At 50.0% G+C, this 24,387-nt stretch overlaps 3 protein-coding genes across 3 annotated transcripts; 1 reads left to right on the top strand and 2 right to left on the bottom strand.

Moving 5' to 3' along the window:
* The first annotated feature begins 3,979 nt into the window (after nucleotides 1–3,979).
* LOC103020884 (protein S100-A7) lies at nucleotides 3,980–5,645 on the top strand. The gene is given in 2 exon segments (XM_007198423.2): nucleotides 3,980–4,121; nucleotides 5,484–5,645. Coding segments are annotated over 2 exon segments (303 nt in total). The 5' UTR covers nucleotide 3,980.
* A 2,839-nt stretch (nucleotides 5,646–8,484) lies between these two features.
* Nucleotides 8,485–9,226, bottom strand: LOC103014480 (transmembrane protein 230-like). The gene is made up of 2 exons (XM_057531633.1): nucleotides 9,116–9,226; nucleotides 8,485–8,748 (listed from the first exon to the last, which is right to left on the bottom strand). The coding sequence occupies exons 1-2, from the start codon at nucleotides 9,215–9,217 to the stop codon at nucleotides 8,485–8,487; spliced, it is 366 nt and encodes a 121-aa protein (XP_057387616.1). The 5' UTR covers nucleotides 9,218–9,226.
* Nucleotides 9,227–19,133: 9,907 nt separating this feature from the next.
* On the bottom strand, nucleotides 19,134–21,399 carry LOC102997413 (protein S100-A7-like). The gene is made up of 3 exons (XM_007178590.2): nucleotides 21,259–21,399; nucleotides 19,840–19,887; nucleotides 19,134–19,247 (listed from the first exon to the last, which is right to left on the bottom strand). The coding sequence occupies exons 1-3, from the start codon at nucleotides 21,397–21,399 to the stop codon at nucleotides 19,134–19,136; spliced, it is 303 nt and encodes a 100-aa protein (XP_007178652.2).
* Between the last annotated feature and the right edge of the window lie 2,988 nt (nucleotides 21,400–24,387).

Raw genomic sequence — 24,387 nt, 5'->3', positions numbered from 1 at the left:
GTGCGCGGGCTTTTCTCTGGTTGTGACGAGTGGGGGCTACTCTTCATTGTGGTGCACAGGTTTCTCATTGTGGTGGCTTCTCGTTGGGAGCACGGGCTCTAGGCACGTGGGCTTCAGTAGTTGTGGCACACGGGCTCAGTAGTTGTGGCTTGCGGGCTCTAGAGTGCAGGCTCAGTAGTTGTGGCGCACGGGCTTAGTTGCTCCACGGCACGTGGGATCTTCCCGGACCAGGACTCGAACCCACGTCTCCTGCATTGGCAGGCAGATTCTCAACCACTGCACCACCAGGGAAGTCCCAATGTTCTCTTTTTTGATCTAAGCGATGGTTATGGGTGTTAGCGAGAAGTCATTGGGCTGCGTGTATATTTTGGTTTGCCATACATTTCTGTAAGTTTGATCTATATAAAATAAAAAAACTTTAATAGCACATGGACCAAAATAACTATTCATGTTTGTGAGAATGTATACATATACAGGAAAAATGGATGCTTTTGGGGGGAATGGAATGGGAATGGAGATTAGAGGAAAATAAATAAAAGAAGAGCAGGACTTTGCAAAGGATCAGAGGTGTTTATATTCCAGGAGCTGAAGATTATAAATAGCCCAGCCTCTGAAACCGAGGCTGAGAATTGAACAAAAGGAGCATTAATTATAAACATTAAAAACTAATTTTAAGTATTTTGACATAGTTCAAAATTTAAAGCTACAATTGGGCTTAAGTGGGAATGAAGTCTCAGTTCCCCTGCTCAAAGTGTCCTGTGTATTCTGCTTGGGAGTCTTTTCAGCAGGGTTGAGAGTGGATTAAATGAGTGAACCAGGGAGGAGTGGTGCTGGGAAGGTGGACATAATGGGGACAGGGTCGTCAGTGTGCTGAGAGGGCCCGACCAGTGTTCATGGTGGGGCCGGGCCAGGGACGCCAATGCCTGAATCAGCTCCCACATTCCAAGGGAGGAAGTCTTAAGGGGAGCAGGAGCTGAGATGAGAGTCCCCAGTGAGTCAGCAGAGCAGTTGCCCAGAAGCCCACAGGCCTCAGCCTGAATCCAGGCTCCTGTTTCCTGCACTTGGACCAGCCTTTCCGCTGCAGGTTGGAACACAGCAGAGCCCAGGGTCTGGCTGCCAAGCCCCAAGCAGACTGTTTTGCATGGAGGAAGGAGGAAGTTCATGAAGACTTATGGGAAGTCTGCGTCAAGGGGCCGGGAGGGAACTTGGCCCAAGCCCCTGCCTGCAGGCTCATTCCATGGCCGACGTCACCACCACTGGACCTAGACAGTCAGGCACCCGGGGGGCTGTAAAGGGAATTCAAGAGTGAGGAAGTGAGGTCAGGACTCAGGGTTCTGACCCCCAGTGTCCCCTCAGCAACAAGTGACAGTGCTGAGCCCACTGCCCTCTCTGGCTTCCCTCGTCTGTCACTGTGGGTCATGAAACTCATCTCTCTCCCAGGATCCACTGAGGACCTGGTGTGAAGATGGCAGTGAAGGGCCCTGTTTCTTTCCTCTGGACTGTGAGTTCCCAGAGGGCAGGCCCTGAGGTTTAGTTGAAGGATTAACAGGTTTTATTTTTAAAAAAATCATTTATTTTTTTATTTGGCTGCGACGGGTCTTAGTTGAGGTACCTGGGATCTTTAGTAGCCGTATGCAGGCTCTTAGTTCCCTGAACTGGGATCGAACCCGGGCCCCCTGCATTGGGAGGGTGGAGTCTTAGCCACTGGACCACCAGGGAAGTCCCTAACAGAAGGTTTTGAATTAGGTGTTTCTGGGAGTGTATCCTGACTGCTGTTTCCTAGCTGTGCAGTCTTAGTTCACTTCAAATCCTGATGCACGTATTTTCCACTCCTACTGGAGACAACGGGTCCCCCTCGTAGGCGCGGAGGGCTAAAGAGGCAGCAGCAGCCGCAGGTGTCTTGGTGCCTGGCACATCCGAAGCTCTCAGTAAGCGGCGCTGGTGGTGATTATTGCGCTCAGGCCACGTCCGTAGAAGGACTGAGTGAACGAAAGTGGAGACCATGCTGCCTTCAGCGTCCAAAATTCCATCCTCTTCAGGTCCAGAAACCCAGTTTTCTCAACCCGGTTCCCTGTCCTGTTGCGACGCACCGCACTGGCCGCCCGGCCCCAGATCAAGCTGGGGACAGCAGAAGGCTCTAGGGGAGGTTCCTTGGAAGGTGCAAGACCCGGTGTCCTGGGATTCGGCCGGGAACGGCTGAGCACACCCTCCTGGGTGGGGCCCACCCAGCTGCATGGGGCAATGTTCCAGGAGACAAACAGCAAACATGGTCTCAGGGCTCCCAGCCCCTGGAAAGAGCCCAGCTGAGCCTTCTAAAGGGACCGGTCCCTGCCCAGGTGCACATCTCACTCATCCTTCTCCTCGATGACGTCTCCTCAGCTCAGGTGAGTCTGCACCTGCCTCTCTGCCTTTTCTAGGAGGAGTGCACAGGGCCCAGCGTGGAGGAGGGGAGAAGCAGCTCTGGGAGGGGATGCAGGAGCCGGTGGTCCAGTCCCAGCTCTGCCACCAGCAAGGCTGTGTGCTTTCACCCCTGCTGAGGGCCTCATCTGTGCGGCAAGATGACTGACCAGATACTCCCTGTTCCTCCCGTGGGCTCCTCTGTGACAACTCTTGTGGAAACCGCCCCACTGGGGCCCGAGGACCATCCTCAACCTCCTTGTCTTCTTTCTTCTCTGGATCCACCTGCCTGTCAGGCCCCAGGCTGGTGAAACCCACGCCACCCCACCCTTGGGGAGAGTGGGCGCCCCTGACAAAGCCTTGACGGCTCCCTAAGCCCAGGCCTGGGACCCCCACTCACCATTAGTCCGGTGAGACATCCTGCCCCCACCCACGTAAGAGACTGATCCACCAAAGCTCCTCATCTGCTCCCCAGCAGGGCAATGCTCAGGGACTGTCTGGACACGGGGCTCAGCTCTGGTCTTGGCCAAGTTGACAGAAGGCCTTGCATGGCTCCTCTTACTGACAAAACAGCGGGGATCTTTCTCCTACATCAGGAGGCCACGGGGTTTATCTGAGATGCCCACATGTGTGAAACGGGGTCATTTTCTGGGTGCTTTGGAAAGTCTGGGAAGCGAGGGCTGCTCTGTCCAATTTCTCTGGTTGGGGTCCAGGGCAGCCCAGACCTCTGACTGTTGGGGGAAGAACCTGCTTAGGGAAGTCAGACCTTCTCTTTATATAAATGAGGTCAAGCCTTGGAGATGCAGAGAGCAGAGAAGTACAAAGGGCTGATACGGCCCAATAGTCAGCAATTCTAATGAGCCCCATCTCCCACATTCCACCCAATAGCCTAGAACTGGGGCAGGTATTTCTGTTCACTTCAATCCCAGGCTGACTCTGGTCCCCAGTGCCTCCTTCTCACTCTCAGGCATGGTCCAGGAAGAGCCCCACCAGGGCTCAGGACAGGGCTCCGTTTCTCTGCTCACACTCATGCCCGGGACCCTCCGCAGTCCATTTCATGCAGAGCTTGCCTTATGGTCATGCTGGGCCTCCAGGGGGTCTTCCTGAAGCAGCCCAGGAGGGTCAGAGCAGATCAGAGATGACCTTGCTCGGCCCCCGTGACTCTAACCCTGATGCTGAAGTTGAACTGGGAGGAGATGGATTTGCTGCTGTTTGAAGTGTGGGGTCATTCCAATGCTCTGGTTGCTGGGTCCCATCTCAGGCTCAGTCCTTCTCACTGCGGCTGACCCCTACATCTCTGCTTCCACACTCTGTGGCTGTACCCACAGTGGACGTCTGCTGACCTCCTTCATCTTCTTAGACCCTGCCCTGTGGGGACCCAGGCCCCACACTTGGTCCCACCCTCCTCCTTTTCAGCAACTCCTCCCACCACATAGAGAAGCACACTTGCTTCTGTTCCATCTGGGCCTCCCTTCACTGGCTGCTCAGTCCCCATCCCGTTATCCTAACTTAGAGACCCTCCCCTGGGGAAAGGATACAAAAGCTCACTGTCTCTCTTTCTGGCAGCTGTGCTCAAAGTCAAGATGAGCAGCACTGAGGCTGAGAAGACCACGATAGGCACGAGTGACCTGTCTTACAAATACTCGGGGCCCGAAGACACCATCGAGAAGGGGGACCCGCCGAAGCTGTTGAAGGAGAATTTCCCCAGCTTCCTCAGTGCCCGTGTGAGTCGGGATCTGGCTTCCCAATGGTGCTCAGGCCCTGGCACGGCTGAAGACGCTTTGCTCTGGGACCTTGGACAAGTCAGTCTCTTTCTCTGATCCTCAACTTTCTCAACTGCAAAATGACATAGTAGGACTTCCTATCCTGGCTTATTATCAGGGTAAAAACAGGTGATGTATGTGGCAAAGTAGGAAAATGTGTGGATATAAATGGTTGATATTAGGTTGTCAAAAAGGGCTACAACTGGAGGGCAGTGATGTGTCCCCTCGCCTCTGTCACCCCCCCTGCATGAGACTCAAGCTCTTCTGCTCAGGCGCTGAGAGGCTCGAGAGGCTCCCACAGGGTCCTTGAGATAAGAGGGAGGGTGATAGAAATTCCATCACTGACAGAATTGTCTTTTAGAATAGGAAAAAATTTTTAATTTATTTATTTTGAAGTATAGTTGATCTACAATGTTATATTAGTTCCAAGTGTATAACCTACTGATTTGATATTTCTATAGATTATTCCCCATCAAAGTTATTATAAAATATTGGTCATGTCTCTTGTGCCGTACATTACCTCCTTGTATCTTATTTATTTTATACCTAGTAGTGTGTACCTCTTTATCCCCTTCCCCTCTCTTGCCTCTCCCCTCTGGTAACCACTCAGTTGTTTTCTGTATGTATTCATTACTGTCAGAATTTAACACCCCTTACTAAAATGAAGAACTCATTTGCAGACCTGTTTTAACCTGACAGAATATTCTGAACTGATTTACAAAATGAGGGGGTTACCAGGTAACAAGGAGATTGGGTAAGCAAGAAGAGGGACCTCAGAGCAGGTAAGATCCTGGAGGCCAAAAAGCAAACAGGAGAGGAGGGTTAGGTTGGAGAGGACAAGGATGGGGCTTATTTCTTTACTTATTTACTTACTTATTGATTTACTTGAAGTATAGTTGATTTATAATATTGTGTTAGACTCAGGTGTACAGCAAAATGATTTAGTCACGTATATATGAATAGGACTGATTGTGAGCCCCTGAGGAGAACTTAGGTAGGTGGTAGCCTTGAAGGGGGGTGGGGGAGCGGGTCTGGGGCTGGAGACCACCCACCAGCACACTGGGCAGCGCAGCTCTGGGCAAAGCCTGCTCACCATGTGAGGTCTCTTGTCCAAGTTCACATCTGGGGCAAGGACTCTCCCTCAATGAACTGCAGGGCAGTGGCAATGTCCCCACCCCATCCCACACTTGCCCTCAGTCAATGCCACACCAGCCACACCTGTGCTGCTCTGGGTCTCATTTCTCTGTTTCTGCCTCTCCCTCTTCTCCCAGCTCATAACTGTTGTGAGACTGAATTTGCCTTGTTTTGTGTCTTTTCCCACAGACCAAAATGGGCACAGTTTACTTGTCCACTGACTTTGAGAAAAAGGACAAGAATAAGGATGAGAAGACTGACTTTTCCTAGTTCCTCTCCTTGCTGGGGGATATAGTCACAGACTACCACAATCATGGCCACGGAGTGCCACTCTATTATGGGGGATATTAGTGAGCCCAGAGGCCTCCAGACAACTCAAGAAATAATAAAGTGTCTTTCCTTACCAGCAGCTTGCGTTACTTCCTCCATTTCTTTGATGTGTGTGTCTCAGACAGAATACACAAGTGTTGGCTACCTGCTTTGTAGATTCTCCACTAGACGAACAGCAATTCCTTCCTAGCAAATGTCCGTTCCCAGAGTGCTCCATCCACGGCCCTGAACCCTGGTTGTGTCCCTCTTGCCTGTTGGACCTGGAGATTCACCTGTGCTCCTTGCATCTGGAACCCAGTATTATACCCAACAACTAGGTGGGCCTTGGGCAGGGTATAAACCAGAACTCTCACTCAGGGCCTTGTAGGGGCCAGATGGGCACTTGCTCTCTAGACAACTGTCATGAGGGCAACGAGCAGACTCTGTCGTCTTTCTCTCAAGTACGGTTTGCTAAGGCTACGCATGCCGCTGGGCACTAGGGAGACAAAGGCAAATGAGTCAGTCCCTGGTCGAGGGGGAGGAGTCCTTTCAACACACATGAAACTGGTAACAAGTCGAGTTGGTTCCGGTCAATAGTTCTGGGTGTTCATTTCGGATCAGTGCTAACATTCATGCACCTGATGCAGGGGCTGGCTGGGAGCAGTGTGTGATCTTCATTGCTGAGCCAGGTATTCTGCTAGGAAATGAAGATGCAGAAATAAAAATGATGTGATGGCTGCCACCTGCCCCCCAAAATGCCCATTTTCTGTGTCTTTTCTGCTGGGGGTTGCTCATTCTCCCCAGTTTGAAGCCCTTCAAACGCTTCAGGCCAAGGGACACAGTCAGCATTTGTCTCCATTGCCAGCGCCATTTTCAGACCATTTCCCCACTATTCCTCACGCTTCTACAACCTTCCCCCATCCTTGAGGCTCACGTCATGCTGCCATAAGAGTTATCTTCCTTTCTTGTTTGAGTCGCGCACACTTCTGGTGCATAGAGGGGTTAGACACTGAACTTACATTCACCTTTTCTGTCTCACCAGGACGGAATACCTGGAGTAAGTCCACCGTCTTAGGCCAGATTTCCTAGAAGGAGAGATAAGATGGGGATCCTTGTGTAAGTGGGTTATTGGGGGAGTGCTCTCAAGTGAAGCTTGACAGGAAGTGAGGGGAACAGCACAGGACAGGGGAAGAAGCTAGACCAAGATGTTAGCTTCAGTTTCGCTTCAGCCTGATTCCACGGGGGGCTCCGGAGCATGAATGAAATCAGAGGGTTGTCCCACTTTGAGGCAAAGAGGCCCACCTTTTGTTCCCCTTTGTCAGGTAGTCCCTGACTGCCAGCCATCCCCAGGTGGAGGCAGAGCCTGGCTTTCCTGGGCCTGCAGGTTCCTTTGGGGCAAGAGCGATTCTTAGGAGAAGGGTGCCGTTGCGACCTATTAGCGGCCGACACTGAGAGGAGCTGGGTGATGGGCACTCTTACCAGGTAACAGGGATCTGGGTGGCACGTCACAGTACCTACTACAGTCCACCCCTTGGACCCACTCGGAACCCCTTGGTTCTCTTGTCAAGTTCCTTCCACAGCTGCACACGTTATTAAAGTCACAACCCACACTCATCATCTTCCTCCTCTACCGCCCTTTGGAGATTTCTCTCCTTCTGCTGGTCTAGGTAGCTTGCCTGGTGGAGTGACCCACACCATCACTCCTGAAGGGGGTGGGCTCCTGGTTCCCATGCCCTTATCAAGCTTTGGGTGCTGTATTTACCCATTTACAGTTAAAGCTGGGCGTAGGAGTGGATGCCCAGTGGGTCACCTGAGTGCTCGAAATATTCCTTCCTGCCCCCGTTATGTAGCTGTACTCCCCCGTGGTGATCAGGATCAATTCTCCTTCCAAACCTTAAAAAAGTTATTCCCTTTTTTTTGTTTTTAGATTTTGACATTTTAATTTCTTTTGAATACAAGTCACTTTTTGCAAGCTAGGAAACAAAATCAAACTAAGGCAGTCTTGTCCTCTAGAGATCCAGGCCAGTTCTTACAATCTTCAGCAGAATGACATCATAATATGAGGTGCTAATAACATGGTTAAAAACTATAAATAATAACCACTTATCACATTTTTTCCTTAGGAAACAGCCAAAAGTCCAGTGCTTAAAGGCATGATATACAGAACACCTAGATCTACAGAGGACAGAATGATCCAAATTATACGCTGGCCAACCTGTCAGTGAACCAGATCAGAGCTGGCCAAGGACTGGTGAACAGAGAATGTATTTACAGTTTGAAAATTTGCTCTGAGGTTTAAAAAATTCCTAGTTGCTGTTATTAAGAAAGCAAGTAAAAAATATTATAGATGCACCACACTGATATTTGATTTTGCCAAGGTTTTCCACTAGAACACACAGTTAGAGTATGGGGATAAGACACTTAGATATTTTCAAAATAAATTACTTAGTAATAAGAAATCTGACATACTGCATTCTTCCACTGCATTCTTCCATTTGCCACAAGAACATACTGACAATGAGGACTATTTAAAACAATGCTCAGCTCTAAAAAAGTTGGTGGCAGCAACACATTCCACTACAGAATAAACTCCCGCTTTCCCAATTAACGTTGCTACTTTTCATGATACATATTGATGTGGAAAAACTTGTCAGGAGCTTTTGCCAGGGCCAGGAGATGAAAAATAGAGACTGTGCTAATGACATGGATAGTTGTAAGCTCAGTTAACATCTTTAGGATGGACTCATAAAATCTGGCCACTGTTTTGATAAACGTCTGCAAATCGCAGAACTCCTTAGCCCTCAGCCATAGTATCTGCTCAATGTCTTAAAGCTGGGCTCAGTCCCATCTGTGACTCTTCTCTTCAGGGCTGAGGTGCGTGCTAGTCATCAAAGTCTGGAATGTCATCATCGTAGGAGTATCCCTGGTAGCCTTTGGATGCATAGTAGGCGATGCACAGGTGGTCAAATCCTGGCAGGAACACCAGGTTGCCAATGATCAGGACGGGAACGGCCCGGCCTGCCTCCCCTTTGCTGATATAGGCTGCCAGCAGGAGGGAGCCTATGATAATGAGAAAAGTGCCAATCAAAAACAGCACCGTAGCAAGCGCAATGGCCTTATATGAAATCTTAGGAGGGCTTTTCTTTTTTTTTTTTTTTTAAATGTTCTTTCCTTTGGGGGTAATTATTGTTTCACTGTTAGGAATTTTATTATTTATTTATTTATTTATTTTTGGCTGCGTTGGGTCTTTGTTTCTGTGCGAGGGCTTTCTCTAGCTGCGGCGAGCGGGGGCTACTCTTCATCGTGGTGCGCGGGCCTCTCACTATCGCGGCCTCTCTTGTTGTGGAGCACAGGCTCCAGACGCGCAGGCTCAGTAGTTGTGGCGCACGGACTTAGTTGCTCCGCGGCATGTGGGATCCTCCCGGACCAGGGCTCGAACCCATGTCCCCTGCATTGGCAGGCAGATTCTCAACCACTGCACCACCAGGGAAGCCCCCAGGAGGGCTTTTCTTAAACTGAAGGTCAATGTAGCCATCGTCTGTACTGGAGAGCCTTGAGTATTTCACTTTACTACTGGGGATTCCAGTAGCCAGGTTGGTATGAGACGGCGTCATAACACGCTGACACAGCTGCAGTCGGAGCCCCGGCCAGGCCGCCCGTGCGCCGACAGCTAGCTCACGGTTTGCAGCAGGTAAGCCCGAGGCCTCGTGGCACCAGAGTTATTCCCTATTTGCCCGCTGGAGTCCAGGCACAGGGAGTCCTTGGTGGCGAGGAAGAAGCAAATGCTCATAGGTTCCTTTGGGAAAAATCTGGGGAAAGCACTACTATATACACTTGCTGTGTTGTTGCATGGTTTTCTTTATGGGACCAAGTCTCTGTTTCAGTTGGTGGCTTGTGGGTCTGAGAACTGGCTCGGATGTGCACACGTGTGATCAGGAGAGTGTGCAGTGTGGGGCTTTCTCCTTGAAGAGAAAACCGACACTTCTCTTCCTGTTGCAGTCTCTACAGCATCTGGTGTAGGGCCCTCAGGAGGCTGGTCCTTCCTTCAGGGAGCTCATCACCCAAACCACTGGTTCTCAGACTGTTTTTTCTCCCCTGCATACATTCTCCTATGGATGTTGTTAAAATGTAGGTTCCCGGGCCTCACGCTTAAAGACTTTCAATGATTAGGTCTTGGTTGGGGCCCAACTGATTCTTCCCAAGTGGCCTCAGCTCTTCTGAGTAGTTAAAGGGAGCCATGGCCTGGGTGGCACAATAGAGAAGATGGTTCTAGGTACTTTCACTGTAAGCATCTTTGCTGCAAACATTTCACTGCATAACTAAGTGGCTTTAAGGCAATTTTTACCATAAAAGACATAATAATGAAAAATAAAACAGGGACTATAAAAAGGACATAATGGGACCGAGAAAGACAAATATGATATTGCTTATATTTGGAATCTAAAAAAATTGGTACAAATGAACCTCTTTACAAAACAGAAACTGAGTCACGGATGTAGAAAACAAACTTATGGTTACCAAGGGGAAGGGGGGGTGTAAATTGGGAGATTGGAATTGACATATACACACTACTATATATAAAAGAAAACTAATAAGATCCTAATTTATAGCACAGGAACTCTATTCGGTGCTCTGTAATGACCTATATGGGAATGGAGTCTAGAAGAGAGTGGATATATGTATATGTATGGCTGATTCACTTTCCTGTACAGCAGAAACTAACACAACACTGTAAATCAACTATATTCCAATAAAACATTAATTTATAAAAAAATAAATAAAATTAAAAGGTCTTTATTGCAAAATACAAAATATTTGAACACATTTAAAGTGTGTGGGGACTTCCCTGGCCTTCCCTTCTAGTGGTTAAGGCTCTGCGCTTCCACGGCAGGGGGCATGCGTTCCATCCCTCGTTGGGGAACTAGGATCCCTGCATGCTGCGCATGTGCGTGGAGTGGCCAAAAAAAGAAAAAAAAGAAAATGTGTAGATTCACAACAATCCTGCCCAAATAACTGATTTTATTTTGTGGGTTGCACCTAAGCACTTGTCCTCCAAGTCTTTTGTTCATACTATTTTATAATTTTTTTTTTTTTGCTTGTTGATTCATCCCCTTGTTCAGCATCACACTTTTTTCTTTTAATTTTTAAAATTTATTTTATTTTATTTTAATTTTTTTGACTGCATTGGGTCTTTGTTGCTGTGTTCAGGCTTTCTCTAGTTGCGGCGAGCGGGGGCTACTCTTTGTTGCAGTGCGCAGGCTTCTCATTGCGGTGGCTTCTCTTGTTGAGGAGCACGGGCTCTAGGCGTGTGGGCTTCAGTAGTTATGGCACGCGGGCTCAGTAGTTGTGGCTCGTGGGCTCTAGAGCAGAGGCTCAGTAGTTGTGGCGCATGGGCTGAGTTGCACCACGGCATGTGGGATCTTCCCAGTACAGGGCTCGAACCCATGTCCCCTGCATTGGCAGGTGGATTCTTAACCACTGCACCACCAGGGAAGTCCCACACTTTTTTCTTTTTTGCTAAAATGTCTTCCTTTATTAAACGAGGTATCAGTTGCCAAATACTAGGATGCGTATTTGCACCTGAGCTATGTATTGTGCTGTGAAAACCTCTACACTGTTGCTTGTTCTTAGCATTTTATCACATATCTGTTGATAGACGTTCCAAAGTTCTATGGGAAAGGTGGGTTTAACTCTGCGCCTTCGAGGCCCTTGGCCTCTTTCTCCTCCAGTGTGTGTTTCAAAATCAGAAACCAGCTCTTGGGGCAAATCATTGTCATCGGTTTTCTGGATAAAACCACGAATGACATCAATAACTGGGAGAAATACTAATGCATTTCGACTAGTTGAAATCCAACTGTCAAACCCAAAGCTGTCAACTGGTTATTTATCTTTCAATCTTACGGCCAGTTGGGTATGCAGCAAAAATGTTTGCACCAAAAATGTTTACAACAAAGTAGGTTCTGGTGAAAGTACGGGACATGAGAGAAGATAATCCTCAAGTCCCTCTTCAGGGTGGGAGCTTCATCTGGCAGCCGGCTACCGCTTGGCTTCATTCTGGGACTCCCAGGTGATGTCAGGAGACCCTGCATTCCTGAGACAGGCAAGGGGTTACACCTTGTCTCTTAGGGATGAAACCATGCTTCAGGTACCCCCTACCCGCCCTGTACTGGGGAAAGGTAGTACAAGTAACATTGTTCAGTCTACTTTCTTGAATACAAACAGAATAATAATAGCAAACTCATATAGCGGATACCACCTGCCCATCACTCTCCAAAGTGCTTTATCTAAGTTAACTCATTTAATCTTCATAACAATCTAGGAGGCACATACTATTATTATTATTTTTTTAAGTAAATTTATTTATTTTATTTATTTATTTTTGGCTGCATTGGGTCTTTGTTGCTGCGCATGGGCTTTCTCTAGTTGTGGTGAGTGGGGGCTACTCTTTGTTGCGGTGTGTGGGCTTCTCATTGCAGTGGCTTCTCTTGTTGCGGAGCACAGGCTCTAGGCACACAGGCTCAGTAGTGGTGGCTCGCGGGCTCTAGATCACAGGCTCAGTAGTTGTGGCACATGGGCTTAGTTGCACCACGGCATGTGGGATCTTCCCAGACCAGGGCTTGAACCCGTGTCCCCTGATTTGGCAGGCGGATCCTTTTTTTTTTTTTTTTTATAAGTAACTTTTACTATTTTTAATATTAAGTGGCTTGCTGCTATTTCCCTTCAGTCCAGAATCAAATGAAAACAATTATCAAAAAGTTTATCCGTTTTTTATCAATTGATAATAATTCACCAGAGTTAAATTAATAAACCTGTTATAACCAATTTTAGTATAAGGCATTCACTCTTTCTGACTAATAAGATGTATAAACCTCAATATCCTTCATCAGCATCTGCTATCTTTAAGCTGGCTGACATCACCCTACGGTGGTAATTCTACTACACAGGCATTTTCTTCAGAGATGGAACACTGGTTTCTTTCTGGCAGGCGGATTCTTAACCACTGCACCACCAGGGAAGCCCGAGGCACATACTATTACTGTCACCCCCTTTTACTGATGAGGACACTGAGGTGCAGAGATGGTAGGTCTCATGGCAGCCTGCGGGTGGAATCTATGATTTTAACTAGGATGCTTTGGAGGTGCTTCGGGGGTGGCTGCTGCTGGCCCCATTTCCACCCCTTCCCAAAACACTTCTGCTTTTTACAGTTTGATATCTCTGGCTACTGCATACAATTTTGATTGCAGAAGATATCTTGGAATAAGATCATCTGAAAATCTTGTGGAGGAGGGCCTGCCTGGAGGAGGCTTGATGGGAGGCCATGCTGAGGATGCAGAGATATTTCGAAGGAAGAGAGTGCAGATTTATTCAGTGGATGCATGTATATGTGTGCACGTGAGTGCATGGTGTGTGTGTGTGTGTGTGTGTGTGTGTGTGTGTTGGGGAAGAGCAGAGCCAGAAAGTCTGACATTAGGGAGACCCCTGGTGCTCCTGATAGACCTTGAGAGCTGGGCGGAGCAGTTTCAGGGGAATAGGAAGGGCTCCAGAGAGGAATGAGAAGCAGCCCTGAGGAGTATGAGGGTGCCTGGGTGGGTGCTCATGGAATATCCCAAGCTCCCCTCACTCCATGGGTGATGATTTGTAGCACAGAGCAGGCAGAGTAAGCCCAGTGAGTCAGCAGGCCGCTGTCCTGGCCCCTGCAGTTCCCGTTGGTGGCTGGAGATGACAACATCCTACTGGCAGGATCCAGAACCTCAGGGCTATGAGCCCGAGCAACTGGGATGCTCATCAGGAGGTGGGACCCCTGGGCCTGACCCTGAGTCTGCCCCTCCCCAGCTCTGTGACTTTGGCCAAGCCAACCTGCCTCCTGGACTTTTGTTCCTTCAGCTGTAAAATGAGATATATCCCAGTTGCCTTTCTGGGCCTCTGGCTAGGCAAGATGTTTCCAGTAAAAGTGGTTTTCCTCAGAAAGCACAAGTGTTTCCTTTGTAACAGACCCTTGTGGCGTGGCCTGTGATCAACAGGATTGTGAGAACCAGGGCTCTGGAGACCACAGAGGCCCCTCCCACTGCCTGGGCCCTGGAGTCTGCAGAGCACCCAGGATAGAGGTTCCTGAGGCCTTGTCCATGTCAACGCCCTGGTTGTTTTGCTGTCACTTTCCGGATCACATGTCTGTGCGCCCAGCACCTGCCCTGGATGGTGGGCTCCAGTGGGGCAGACCCCGAGTGGAGACCCTGCTTGCTCAGCCCAGAGATGAACAGAGACTGGATTTCTGCAGTGCTAGAAGCTGGCCTTTGGAGTCAGCAGGTCTCAGGTTTGAATCCTGGCTTTGCCATTTACCAGGAAGCACTCTTGGGAGATTTACCTAAGCCCTCAGTCCCACGTCTGCAAGCTGGGATACTGATACCCATGGCACAGGGTTTTTCTGAGGATTAAATGAGACTATGCTTTCAAAGCTCTTACCGCGCCACCTGGCACGCAGTAACCTGTCACTGATGCTGGCAGCTCTAACATGATTGATAGTTAATGAAAGTTAGTCCAGTGACCCACTGGATACATAATCGGACACTCTGGTTCTACCTGCAAATCCCTAAATGCCCTATTTCCTGAGGCTCAGTAGCCCTCTCATCTTCCCTCTGTCACCACCTGCCAGGCCAGCCCCATGGGTCTCCAAGTGGGGCCTGGGTTGGACAGAGTCCTGGGTGTGAGTCCCCACCCAGAGCAGTGTCACGTGGGCAGCTGATGGAACAAGTCTAGATCTGAGGACTGTAAAAGGGACCACCCTTCACCTCAGCTCTCACTTGTCTCCTCCTCTGTGCCTCTTTGCTTCTTCCAGGTTGAAGGCACGATGCACCAGCTTTGCTTCCTGCTCACCCCAGGGGAGCACCCCTGGGCCCGGAGTCATGGAGGAATCAGGGAGAGTCATTCCTCTTCTCCCTCCAGGCCTCCGCATCTTCTTCTGGGCACCAAGGGGCTGGACTAGATAACCTCCCATGTCCTTTTTGCCTGGACTTTGGGTGGCTCTGTGACATCCAGAGAGATTCACAGAAGAACTCCTGGGGAGAATGTCTTTGTAGGTAACTGAGAACAGACCCAAGTCTAGGATTTCCAGAGCTGTCTCTACCCCCTGCCGCCCTTAGTTCTGCTTACTCCTTGGTTTGTGGCATCCCCTGGCTTTTTGGGCTCGGGTCTCCTCAAGGTGCTCAGAGAGGCACCAGGGGGACTCACAGCCCATGCCTGCATGTTTGTAATATCCCCCTTCTTCCATTCTTGGGACCCATATTCACCATTATTCTGGCCTCAGCCTGTTGAGATCTGGGAAAAGGATGGTCCAGCCCACAAGTTCTGAGAGCAAATGCCCCATTACCCTCTGGGCTGCACTTGCATCCCATGACCTTGGTGACAACCAGCCTCAACTCCAGCAGGGCTCTGGGGGGCTCCTTTCATTGGGCCATAGAACGCATCCAGAATAAGGGGGGTCCTAGGACCGGGAGCAAGGGAATATTATAAACATGCAGGATTGACTGAGCTCTTCAGCGCCTTCCTGGGAGTCCTGCGAGCAGACCTAAGCCCAGAGATATGGGAGATCCAGGGAATAAGGTCGGTGAAGTCTTTTCCCCTTAGGAGGTGATTGTTGGTTTGTGGCAGCTCCACACTGACAGGGCAATACTGGGATTCCTTAATATTATATTTGAGAACACAGAGCTCTGGGAAATGAGGGGGTTTTCATGCCTTTCTCCTTGGTAATGTTTTGACAGGGAGTCTCATCCCTGATTTCAGGGCTGACAGATCTAAAGGCTGACCCTCATCTTTCCCAGAATCTAGAATCCAGGGTCTATCAGACTCTACCGCTTCATACTTCTACTCTTCACAGCCCACTTCCTCTACCCTCTGCCCACACATCCCATCCTAGGCCTCACAATCCCCAGAACTTTCCCCACCCTCTCCTCAAACCTTTATTCCCTCCTCGAAACTTCGCCTGGCAAAGAAATACCCAACTCATCCTGCTGCATCTCAGCCCTGCTCTCTCACTCTGTCCATGGCCCCTGTCCCTCCACTATTCCCAGCCTAGCCCATTCCCGCATCCCCATTCCCCATAGTCTTACACATTAGAAGGCAAAGCCAGGTGACTTTCTTTCCTGCAGCTTATTGGAAAACAAAGATGAGTAACAGTGAAGCTGAGAAGATGCCGATGGGCTCGCTCAAGCTGTATCACAAATACACCCGAGATTCAGAGACCACAGACAAATCTGGCTTGGAGAAGAAGATGAAAAAGAATTTCTCCACCTTCCTGTTGGCATGTGTGAGTAGAGACCTAACGGGGTCTGAGTGGGGAGTGGAGCGGGGTGGGGGGGGGCGGGGCGGGACCCACGGTCCTGTTTGCCTGAGGATTCCAGCTCACTGGGAGGCTCCCATATGGTTGGGGGAGGGGCAAGCATCTCTCACTTCTCCCCAGACTTCTGTAGGGCCCACTCCCTGCCTCCAAGGGGTGCACAGCATCAGGATGGGGGTTAGATGACCCAGGTTCCTGCACAGCCATGACATTTACTTATTTTTTTTTCAGCTACATACGTAACTTTTATTGCTGGATCAGAAAAATGGATCGTCATTTTAATCTATTTTTTTACTTTGTTTTTTTAAAATTTATTTTTTATTGGAGTATAGTTGATTTACAATGACTTTTACTTTTACTTTACTTTTACTTATAATGGTGTTACAAATATGCTAAGTCAACTACTCATTGAGCCTTAGTTACCTTAGGTGTAAAATGCGGACAATAGCACCTATGTCCCAGGGTCATCATGAACATTTAAATGGGGTGATGTATGTGAAAATGCTTTGTAAAATGCAAAGAGGGATAGAGATGCTAATTATTGTTATTAGATAATCAACAATCCATGGTGATTTGTGGCTCGGGGAACGGTCTCTTGGCCTAAAATGTCTCTTCTGTCTGCAACAAAAATTTTCTGTTTTAGACTGATGTCTTTAGGGTCAGCTGCTGCTTCTGGTAGCTTCCCTTCATATACCCCTAGGAGTAGAAGTTACACAATAGAAGTCATAATGTCAAGTGAAGCATTGCAGCCCTAAAACTCTAGAAGTTTTTGATTCTCACTGACTCTATTATCTAACTTCACCATTAAACCATTAGCACACACTGAACTCACTAGCACAAATAATTCAATAAATTAAATCACTGAGAGTGGGATTCAAAGAGCAGAGGATTCGGAATTAATGCATTTTTATGGGAATAATGATGAGTGTGGGTAGTTTTTTTTTTTTAATTCATTTGGTTGTATTTCTTTTTTTTTTTTTAAATTTATTTATTTATGGCTGTGTTGGGTCTTCGTTTCTGTGCGAGGGCTTTCTCTAGTTGTGGCAAGTGGGGGCCACTCTTCATCGCGGTGCACGGGCCTCTCACTGTCGCGGCCTCTCTTGCTGCGGAGCACAGGCTCCAGACGCGCAGGCTCAGTAACTGTGGCTCAAGGGGCCTAGCTGCTCCACGGCATGTGGGATCTTCCCAGACCAGGGCTCGAACCCGTCTCCCCTGCATTGGCAGGCAGATTCTCAACCACTGCGCCACCAGGGAAGCCCGAGTGTGGGTAGTTTTGAGACTGCAGTCAAAAGGATGTCAGACTAGGGAGAATGAATACTGAGCATCCAAGGGGCAGAGGCAGGCTCTACCTCAGAACTTCCTGAGGTCCAGTGTATGCTCTCATTACAGCTAAACAGCCATCAGCTGGAAAGCCCAGGACCAGGGCTCCCGCCCCGTCCATTACGGCCACCCGTGCCCACCCTCCTTTAGCCCCACACTCACCCATGCTTATTTTCCCTCAGCCTCTGCCATCCTCTCCTCTCCCTCCTAGTCCAGGCCAGGGTTGTAATCTAGTTTTCCTTTGTTTGATATCTTCTCCCCACAGGAAAGAAAGAGCCAGATTTCTTAGAAGAGTTCTTTAAGAAGGAAGACATGAATCGGGATGAGAAGATCAGTTTTCCTGAGTTTCTCTCCAGTGTGGCTGCAGTTGCCATAGCTTTACACACTCAGTCCCATGGCCAGAAGCCCTGTTCTGAGGGTCAGAGATTAGCAGGCCCAGCCTAGCCCGGAAGTCTCCACAGAGACCTCCTGGGAGTCAGTAAACTATCGCCTCCTTTGCTCTGGTTGTTGGTGTTATTTTTCTTCTTTCTCGTTGATCATGAATGTTGGCAAAATAGTCTGGAAAGGATGTTCCTGAAGTGGACAGAAGATGATGATCTGGGAATGGAGGTGCCCAAGGAAAGGTGTAGTAGGGAGAAGAACAGTCACCCACATGGACAAATAACTCACCCTACATGTCACCTGCTGGAGGGGTAGAAGGAGAATGTGGAGACCGTTGCCTGATTCATCCAAGAAGAATGTTTGCCTGATTAAGAGGTTAGTGGGAGGCTGTGAGTAGGAGGGTAGGGAGTGATAGGACCAGAGGAGGTGACCTCAAGGAGAGAGTGCTGGCTGAATCTGCAGGGGACACGGTCTAGAAGTGGCACTGGGGAGGGAGGTGAGGGCTGACCCTGCATCATGGCCGCCTGGAAACACCTGCATCTCCGGGGAGTGCTTGTTTCTAAATCCTCAGTCCCTAGCACCTTGCCTGGCCTTGAAGGGCCAATGGGTAATGACATGCCCCTGCCCATGGCAGATAAAAGGAGTGGTAACATACACATTCTGCACGAGCGCTCCTTCTCATCCCTGAGCGGACTCTCCTCTGTGTTCCCTCTGCAGTCCTGTCTCCTCACTTGGCTCCTGTAGGTTGCCTGGACCCCTGGACTAGCTTGAGCTTCTCATACCTGGAGCATCCATTACCACGTAATTTCCCTAGATGCCCAGCTCCCGGCATGTATCAAACCATTACTGAGGATCAGCTCAGCAGACAGGGTGACTCTCTCTCACTTCCACAGGAACCATCACACAGTGCACAGGGACCAGGACACAGCCCAGGGAGCCCAGGTCACAGGACAAGAGAGCCAACCCTCTGGGTATTGCTGACCCTCCTGTTCACAGCAACATGGGGCCCTGTGTCCCCAGTACCTCCCAAGCAAGCCGTTTTTAAGTGCTGCCAGTCTCCCCTATGCCCTCAGGGAAATGCTGGGACATGAGGCACAGTGTGGAGACACTGGCTCCTGCCCACTGTAGTTTCTGGATCACCAGAAGCTGATCCATGCCATCAGAAGGAAAAGCATGGCTGGGACCTGGTGGAATGCTTTGTCCTGGCCTCCACCTCTGGGACCCCAAATATTAGCTGCATTTAGGGAGCAGAGACATAGGTGGACGCAAGGCCCTGCTGAGAGAAACGGTCATTTATACTGGAGGCCACTGGAGGGCGCACTGCGGACACATTCTCGATCCATCCACCAGGAGGAGATTCCACATAATGTTCACCAAAAAATGGTAGTTTTGAAAGAGTAGGCAGCCAAAAAAAAAAAAAAACAAAAACAAGGAAATAGGCCAGAATCTGGGGGGGATGACACTTTGTTTCTTGGGTTGTCTGGAGGCCACTGGGCTCACTAATTTCCCCCAGAACAGGGTGGCGCTCTGTGGCCCTGACTGTGGTAGTCTGTGGCTATATCCCCCAGCAAGGAGAGGAGCTCGGAAGAGTCAACCTTCTTGTCCTTATTCTTTGAACTTATTATGATTTTATGCAGCCTCTCTGCTAATGGGTGGGGTTGTGTTCCTGTCTTGCTAGTTATTTGGCATGGGGTGTCCAGCGCTGGAGCTTGCTGGTCGCTGGGTGGAGCTGGGTCTTAGCGTTGATACAGAGATCTCTGGGAGAGCTCTCGCCAATTGATACTGTGTGGGGCTGGAAGGTCGCTGGTGGTCCAATGTCCTGAACTTGGCTCTCCCGCCTCAGAGGCTCAGGCCTGACACCTGGCCAGAGCACCAAGACCCGGTCAGTCACACGGCTTTGGCTTTCTTCCTTTTTTATTCTCTCCCTTAAAAAAAAAAAACCGAAAGGAAACTTCCAGTAATCTCAGCTGGAAAATTAACATTCCAGATTGCTCTCCTTCCTGAGGATGATGATAATCTGATTTACTGCCTCCTTGCTAGAGGAGAGAGGCTGTAGTTACCACCATCGACAATGAAGAGTTAGGATTATACGTGAATTTCAATTATCCGTGTTAAACTTATCTTCCTCTAGCCTGACGGCTGTCAAGTCCCCCCCAAAAGATAAATCTACTCCCTTCAGAGTCATGATCTCTTGTCCTTATTCTTGTCCTTTTTCTCAAAGACAGTGGACAAGTAATCTGTGCCCATTTTGGTCTGCGGGAAAAGACACAAAACAAGGCAAATTCAGTCCCACAAGAGTTATGAGCTGGGAGAAGAGGGAGAGGCAGAGACAGAGAAACGAGACCCAGAGCAGCACAGATGTGGCTGGTGTGGCATTGACTGAGGGCAAGTGTGGGATGGGGTGGGGACATTGCCACTGCCCTGCAGTTCATTGAGGGAGAGTCCTTGCCCCAGATGTGAACTTGGACAAGAGACCTCACATGGTGAGCAGGCTCTGCCCAGAGCTGCGCTGCCCAGTGTGCTGGTGGGGTGGTCTCCAGCCCCAGACCCGCTCCCCCACCCCCCTTCAAGGCTACCACCTACCTAAGTTCTCCTCAGGGGCTCACAATCAGTCCTATTCATATATACGTGACTAAATCATTTTGCTGTACACCTGAGTCTAACACAATATTATAAATCAACTATACTTCAAGTAAATCAATAAGTAAAGAAATAAGCCCCATCCTTGTCCTCTCCAACCTAACCCTCCTCTCCTGTTTGCTTTTTGGCCTCCAGGATCTTACCTGCTCTGAGGTCCCTCTTCTTGCTTACCCAATTTCCTTGTTACCTGGTAACGCCTTCTTTTTGTAATCAGTTCAGAACATTCTAACTGTCAGGTTAAAACAGGTCTGCAAATGAGTTCTTCATTGTAATAAGGGGTGTTAAATTCTGTCGGTAATGCATACATACAGAGAACAACTGAGTGGTTACCAGAGGGGAGAGGCAAGAGAGGGGAAGGGGATTAAGAGGTACAATCTACTAGGTATAAAATAAATAAGATACAAGGATGTAATGTACGGCACAGGGGCAGGTATTGTATTGGAGACATGACCAATATTTTATAATAACTTTGATGGGGAATAATCTATAGAAATATCAAACCACTAGATTATACACTTGGAATTAATATAACATTGTAAATCAACTATACTTCAAAATAAATAAATTAAAATTTTGTTCCTATTCTAAAAGATAATTCTGTCAGTGATGGAATTTCTATCACCCTCCCTCTTATCTCAAGGACCCTGTGGGAGCCTCTCGAGCCTCTCAGCGCCTGAGCAGAAGAGCTTGAGTCTCATGCAGGGGGGGTGACAGAGGCGAGGGGACACATCACTGCCTTCCAGTTGTAGCCCTTTTTGACAACCTAATATCAACCATTTATATCCACACGTTTTCCTACTTTGCCACAAACATCACCTCTTTTCACCCTGATAATAAGCCAGGATAGGAAGTCCTACTATGTCATTTTGCAGTTGAGAAAGTTGAGGATCAGAGAAAGAGAGTAACTTGTCCAAGGTCCCAGAGCAAAGCGTCTTCAGCCGTGCCAGGGCCCGAGCACCATTGGGAAGCCAGATCCCGACTCACACGGGCACTGAGCAAGTTGGGGAAATTCTCCTTCAACAGCTTCGGCGGGTCCCCCTTCTCGATGGTGTCTTCGGGTCCCGAGTATTTGTGAGACAGGTCACTCGTGCCTATCGTGGTCTTCTCGGCCTCAGTGCTGCTCATCTTGACTTTGAGCACAGCTGCCAGAAAGAGAGACAGTGAGCTTTTGTATCCTTTCCCCAGGGGAGGGTCTCCAAGTTAGGATAACGGGATGGGGACTGAGCAGCCAGTGAAGGGAGGCTCAGGTGGAACAGAAGCAAGTGTGCTTCTCTATGTGGTGGGAGGAGTTGCTGAAAAGGAGGAGGGTGGGACCAAGTGTGGCCCTGGGTCCCCAAAGGGCAGGGTCTAAGAAGATGAAGGAGGTCAGCAGACGTCCACTGTGGGTAGAGCCACAGAATGTGGAAGCAGAGATGTAGGGGTCAGCCGCAGTGAGAAGGACTGAGCCTGAGATGGGACCCAGCAACCAGAGCATTGGAATGACCCCACACTTCAAACGCAGCAAATCCATTTCCTCCCGGTTCAACTTCAGCATCAGGGTTAGACTCACGGGGGCTGAGCAGGGTCATCTCTGATCTGCTCTGACCGTCCTGGGCTGCTTCAGGAAGACCCCCTGGAGGCCCAGCATGACCATAAGGCAAGCTCTGCATGAAATGGACTGCGGAGGGTCCCGGACATGAGTGTGAGCAGAGAAACACAGCCCTGTCCTGAGCCCTGGTGGGGCTCTTCCTGGACCATGCCTGAGAGTGAGAAGGAGGGACTGGGGACCAGAGTCAGCCTGGGATTGAAGTGAACAGAAATACCTGCCCCAGTTCTAGGCTACTGGGTGGAATATGGGAGATGGGGCTCATTAGAATTGCTGACTATTGGGCCGTATCAACCCTTTGTACTTCTCTGCTCTCTGCATCTCCAAGGCTTGACCTCATTTAAATAAAGAGAAGGTCTGACTTCCCTAAGCAGGTTCTGCCCCCAACAGTCAGAGGTCTGGGCTGCCCTGGACCCCAACCAGAGAAATTGGACAGAGCAGCCCTCGCTTCCCAGACTTTCCAAAGCACCCAGAAAATGACCCCGTTTCACACATGTGGGCATCTCAGATAAACCCCGTGGCCTCCTGATGTAGGAGAAAGATCCCCGCTGTTTTGTCAGTAAGAGGAGCCACGCAAGGCCTTCTGTCAACTTGGCCAAGACCAGAGCTGAGCCCCGTGTCCAGACAGTCCCTGAGCATTGCCCTGCTGGGGAGCAGATGGGGAGCTTTGGTGGATCAGTCTCTTACCTGGGTGGGGGCAGGATGTCTCACCGGACTAATGGTGAGTGGGGGTCCCAGGCCTGGGCTTAGGGAGCCGTCAAGGCTTTGTCAGGGGCGCCCACTCTCCCCAAGGGTGGGGTGGCGTGGGTTTCACCAGCCTGGGGCCTGACAGGCAGGTGGATCCAGAGAAGAAAGAAGACAAGGAGGTTGAGGATGGTCCTCGGGCCCCAGTGGGGCGGTTTCCACAAGAGTTGTCACAGAGGAGCCCACGGGAGGAACAGGGAGTATCTGGTCAGTCATCTTGCCGCACAGATGAGGCCCTCAGCAGGGGTGAAAGCACACAGCCTTGCTGGTGGCAGAGCTGGGACTGGACCACCGGCTCCTGCATCCTCTCCCAGAGCTGCTTCTCCCCTCCTCCACGCTGGGCCCTGTGCACTCCTCCTAGAAAAGGCAGAGAGGCAGGTGCAGACTCACCTGAGCTGAGGAGACGTCATCGAGGAGAAGGATGAGTGAGATGTGCACCTGGGCAGGGACCAGTCCCTTTAGAAGGCTCAGCTGGGCTCTTTCCAGGGGCTGGGAGCCCTGAGACCATGTTTGCTGTTTGTCTCCTGGAACATTGCCCCATGCAGCTGGGTGGGCCCCACCCAGGAGGGTGTGCTCAGCCGTTCCCGGCCGAATCCCAGGACACCGGGTCTTGCACCTTCCAAGGAACCTCCCCTAGAGCCTTCTGCTGTCCCCAGCTTGATCTGGGGCCGGGCGGCCAGTGCGGTGCGTCGCAACAGGACAGGGAACCGGGTTGAGAAAACTGGGTTTCTGGACCTGAAGAGGATGGAATTTTGGACGCTGAAGGCAGCATGGTCTCCACTTTCGTTCACTCAGTCCTTCTACGGACGTGGCCTGAGCGCAATAATCACCACCAGCGCCGCTTACTGAGAGCTTCGGATGTGCCAGGCACCAAGACACCTGCGGCTGCTGCTGCCTCTTTAGCCCTCCGCGCCTACGAGGGGGACTCGTTGTCTCCAGTAGGAGTGGAAAATACGTGCATCAGGATTTGAAGTGAACTAAGACTCCACAGCTAGGAAACAGCAGTCAGGATCGATCCCAGGAAATCCTGGTTCACATCCTTACTCTTAATCTCTCAATGAAACTTCTTGGGTCACATCAGGACCGGCCTTCTGGGACTCAAAGTCCAGAGGAGTGAAGCAGGTCACTTCACTGCCATCTTCACACCAGGTCCTCAGTGGATCCTGGGAGGGAGATGGGTTTCACGACCTACAGTGACAGATGAGGGAAGCCAGAGAGGGCAGTGGGCTCAGCCCTGTCACTTGTTGCTGAGGGGACACTGGGGATCAGAACCCTGAGTCCTGACCTCACCTCCTCACTCTTGAATTCCCTTTACAGCCCCCCGGGTGCCTGACTGTCTAGGTCCAGTGGTGGTGACGTCGGCCATGGAATGAGCCTGCAGGCAGGGGCTTGGGCCAAGTTCCCTCCCGGCCCCTTGACGCAGACTTCCCATAAGTCTTCATGAACTTCCTCCTTCCTCCATGCAAAACAGTCTGCTTGGGGCTTGGCAGCCAGACCCTGGGCTCTGCTGTGTTCCAACCTGCAGTGGAAAGGCTGGTCCAGGCTTGGGAAACAAGATGGGGGAGTCAGGGTTGCCTGCCGAGGCTTGGTGAGGAAAGGGGCTGATGAATCACTGATACTGAACATTTTCCTGCACCTCCGCCCTGAATTTCCCTGTCTGATACGAGAGCATCCCTGGTTCACCTGGTGTGCCGTCCTCAGGCTCCCTGGGCTCTCCTGAGCTGGTCTGACGTCTCCCTTGGACAGGGCCTATTTTCTGGAACCACCTTATTCACCCAAGTAGC

The sequence above is a fragment of the Balaenoptera acutorostrata genome, chromosome 1 (genome assembly GCF_949987535.1).
Source record: "Balaenoptera acutorostrata chromosome 1, mBalAcu1.1, whole genome shotgun sequence".
In the NCBI taxonomy this organism is placed as follows: domain Eukaryota; kingdom Metazoa; phylum Chordata; class Mammalia; order Artiodactyla; family Balaenopteridae; genus Balaenoptera; species Balaenoptera acutorostrata.
Note: the sequence above shows the minus strand (reverse complement) of the source record. Positions and strands in the feature narration are given on the sequence as shown.

Coding starts and splice junctions, on each gene's coding strand:
- LOC103014480 (XM_057531633.1), bottom strand. CDS start 9,217: ATGACGCCGTCTCATACCAACCTGGCTACTGGAATCCCCAGTAGTAAA. Junction 8,749..9,115: donor GCTACATTGACCTTCAGTTT/AAGAAAAGCCCT, acceptor AAAAAAAAAAAA/AAGAAAAGCCCTCCTAAGAT.
- LOC102997413 (XM_007178590.2), bottom strand. CDS start 21,399: ATGAGCAGCACTGAGGCCGAGAAGACCACGATAGGCACGAGTGACCTG. Junction 19,888..21,258: donor CCAACTTGCTCAGTGCCCGT/GTGAGTCGGGAT, acceptor CTTTTCCCGCAG/ACCAAAATGGGCACAGATTA. Junction 19,248..19,839: donor CTGTCTTTGAGAAAAAGGAC/AAGAATAAGGAC, acceptor ATAATAAGTTCA/AAGAATAAGGACAAGAAGGT.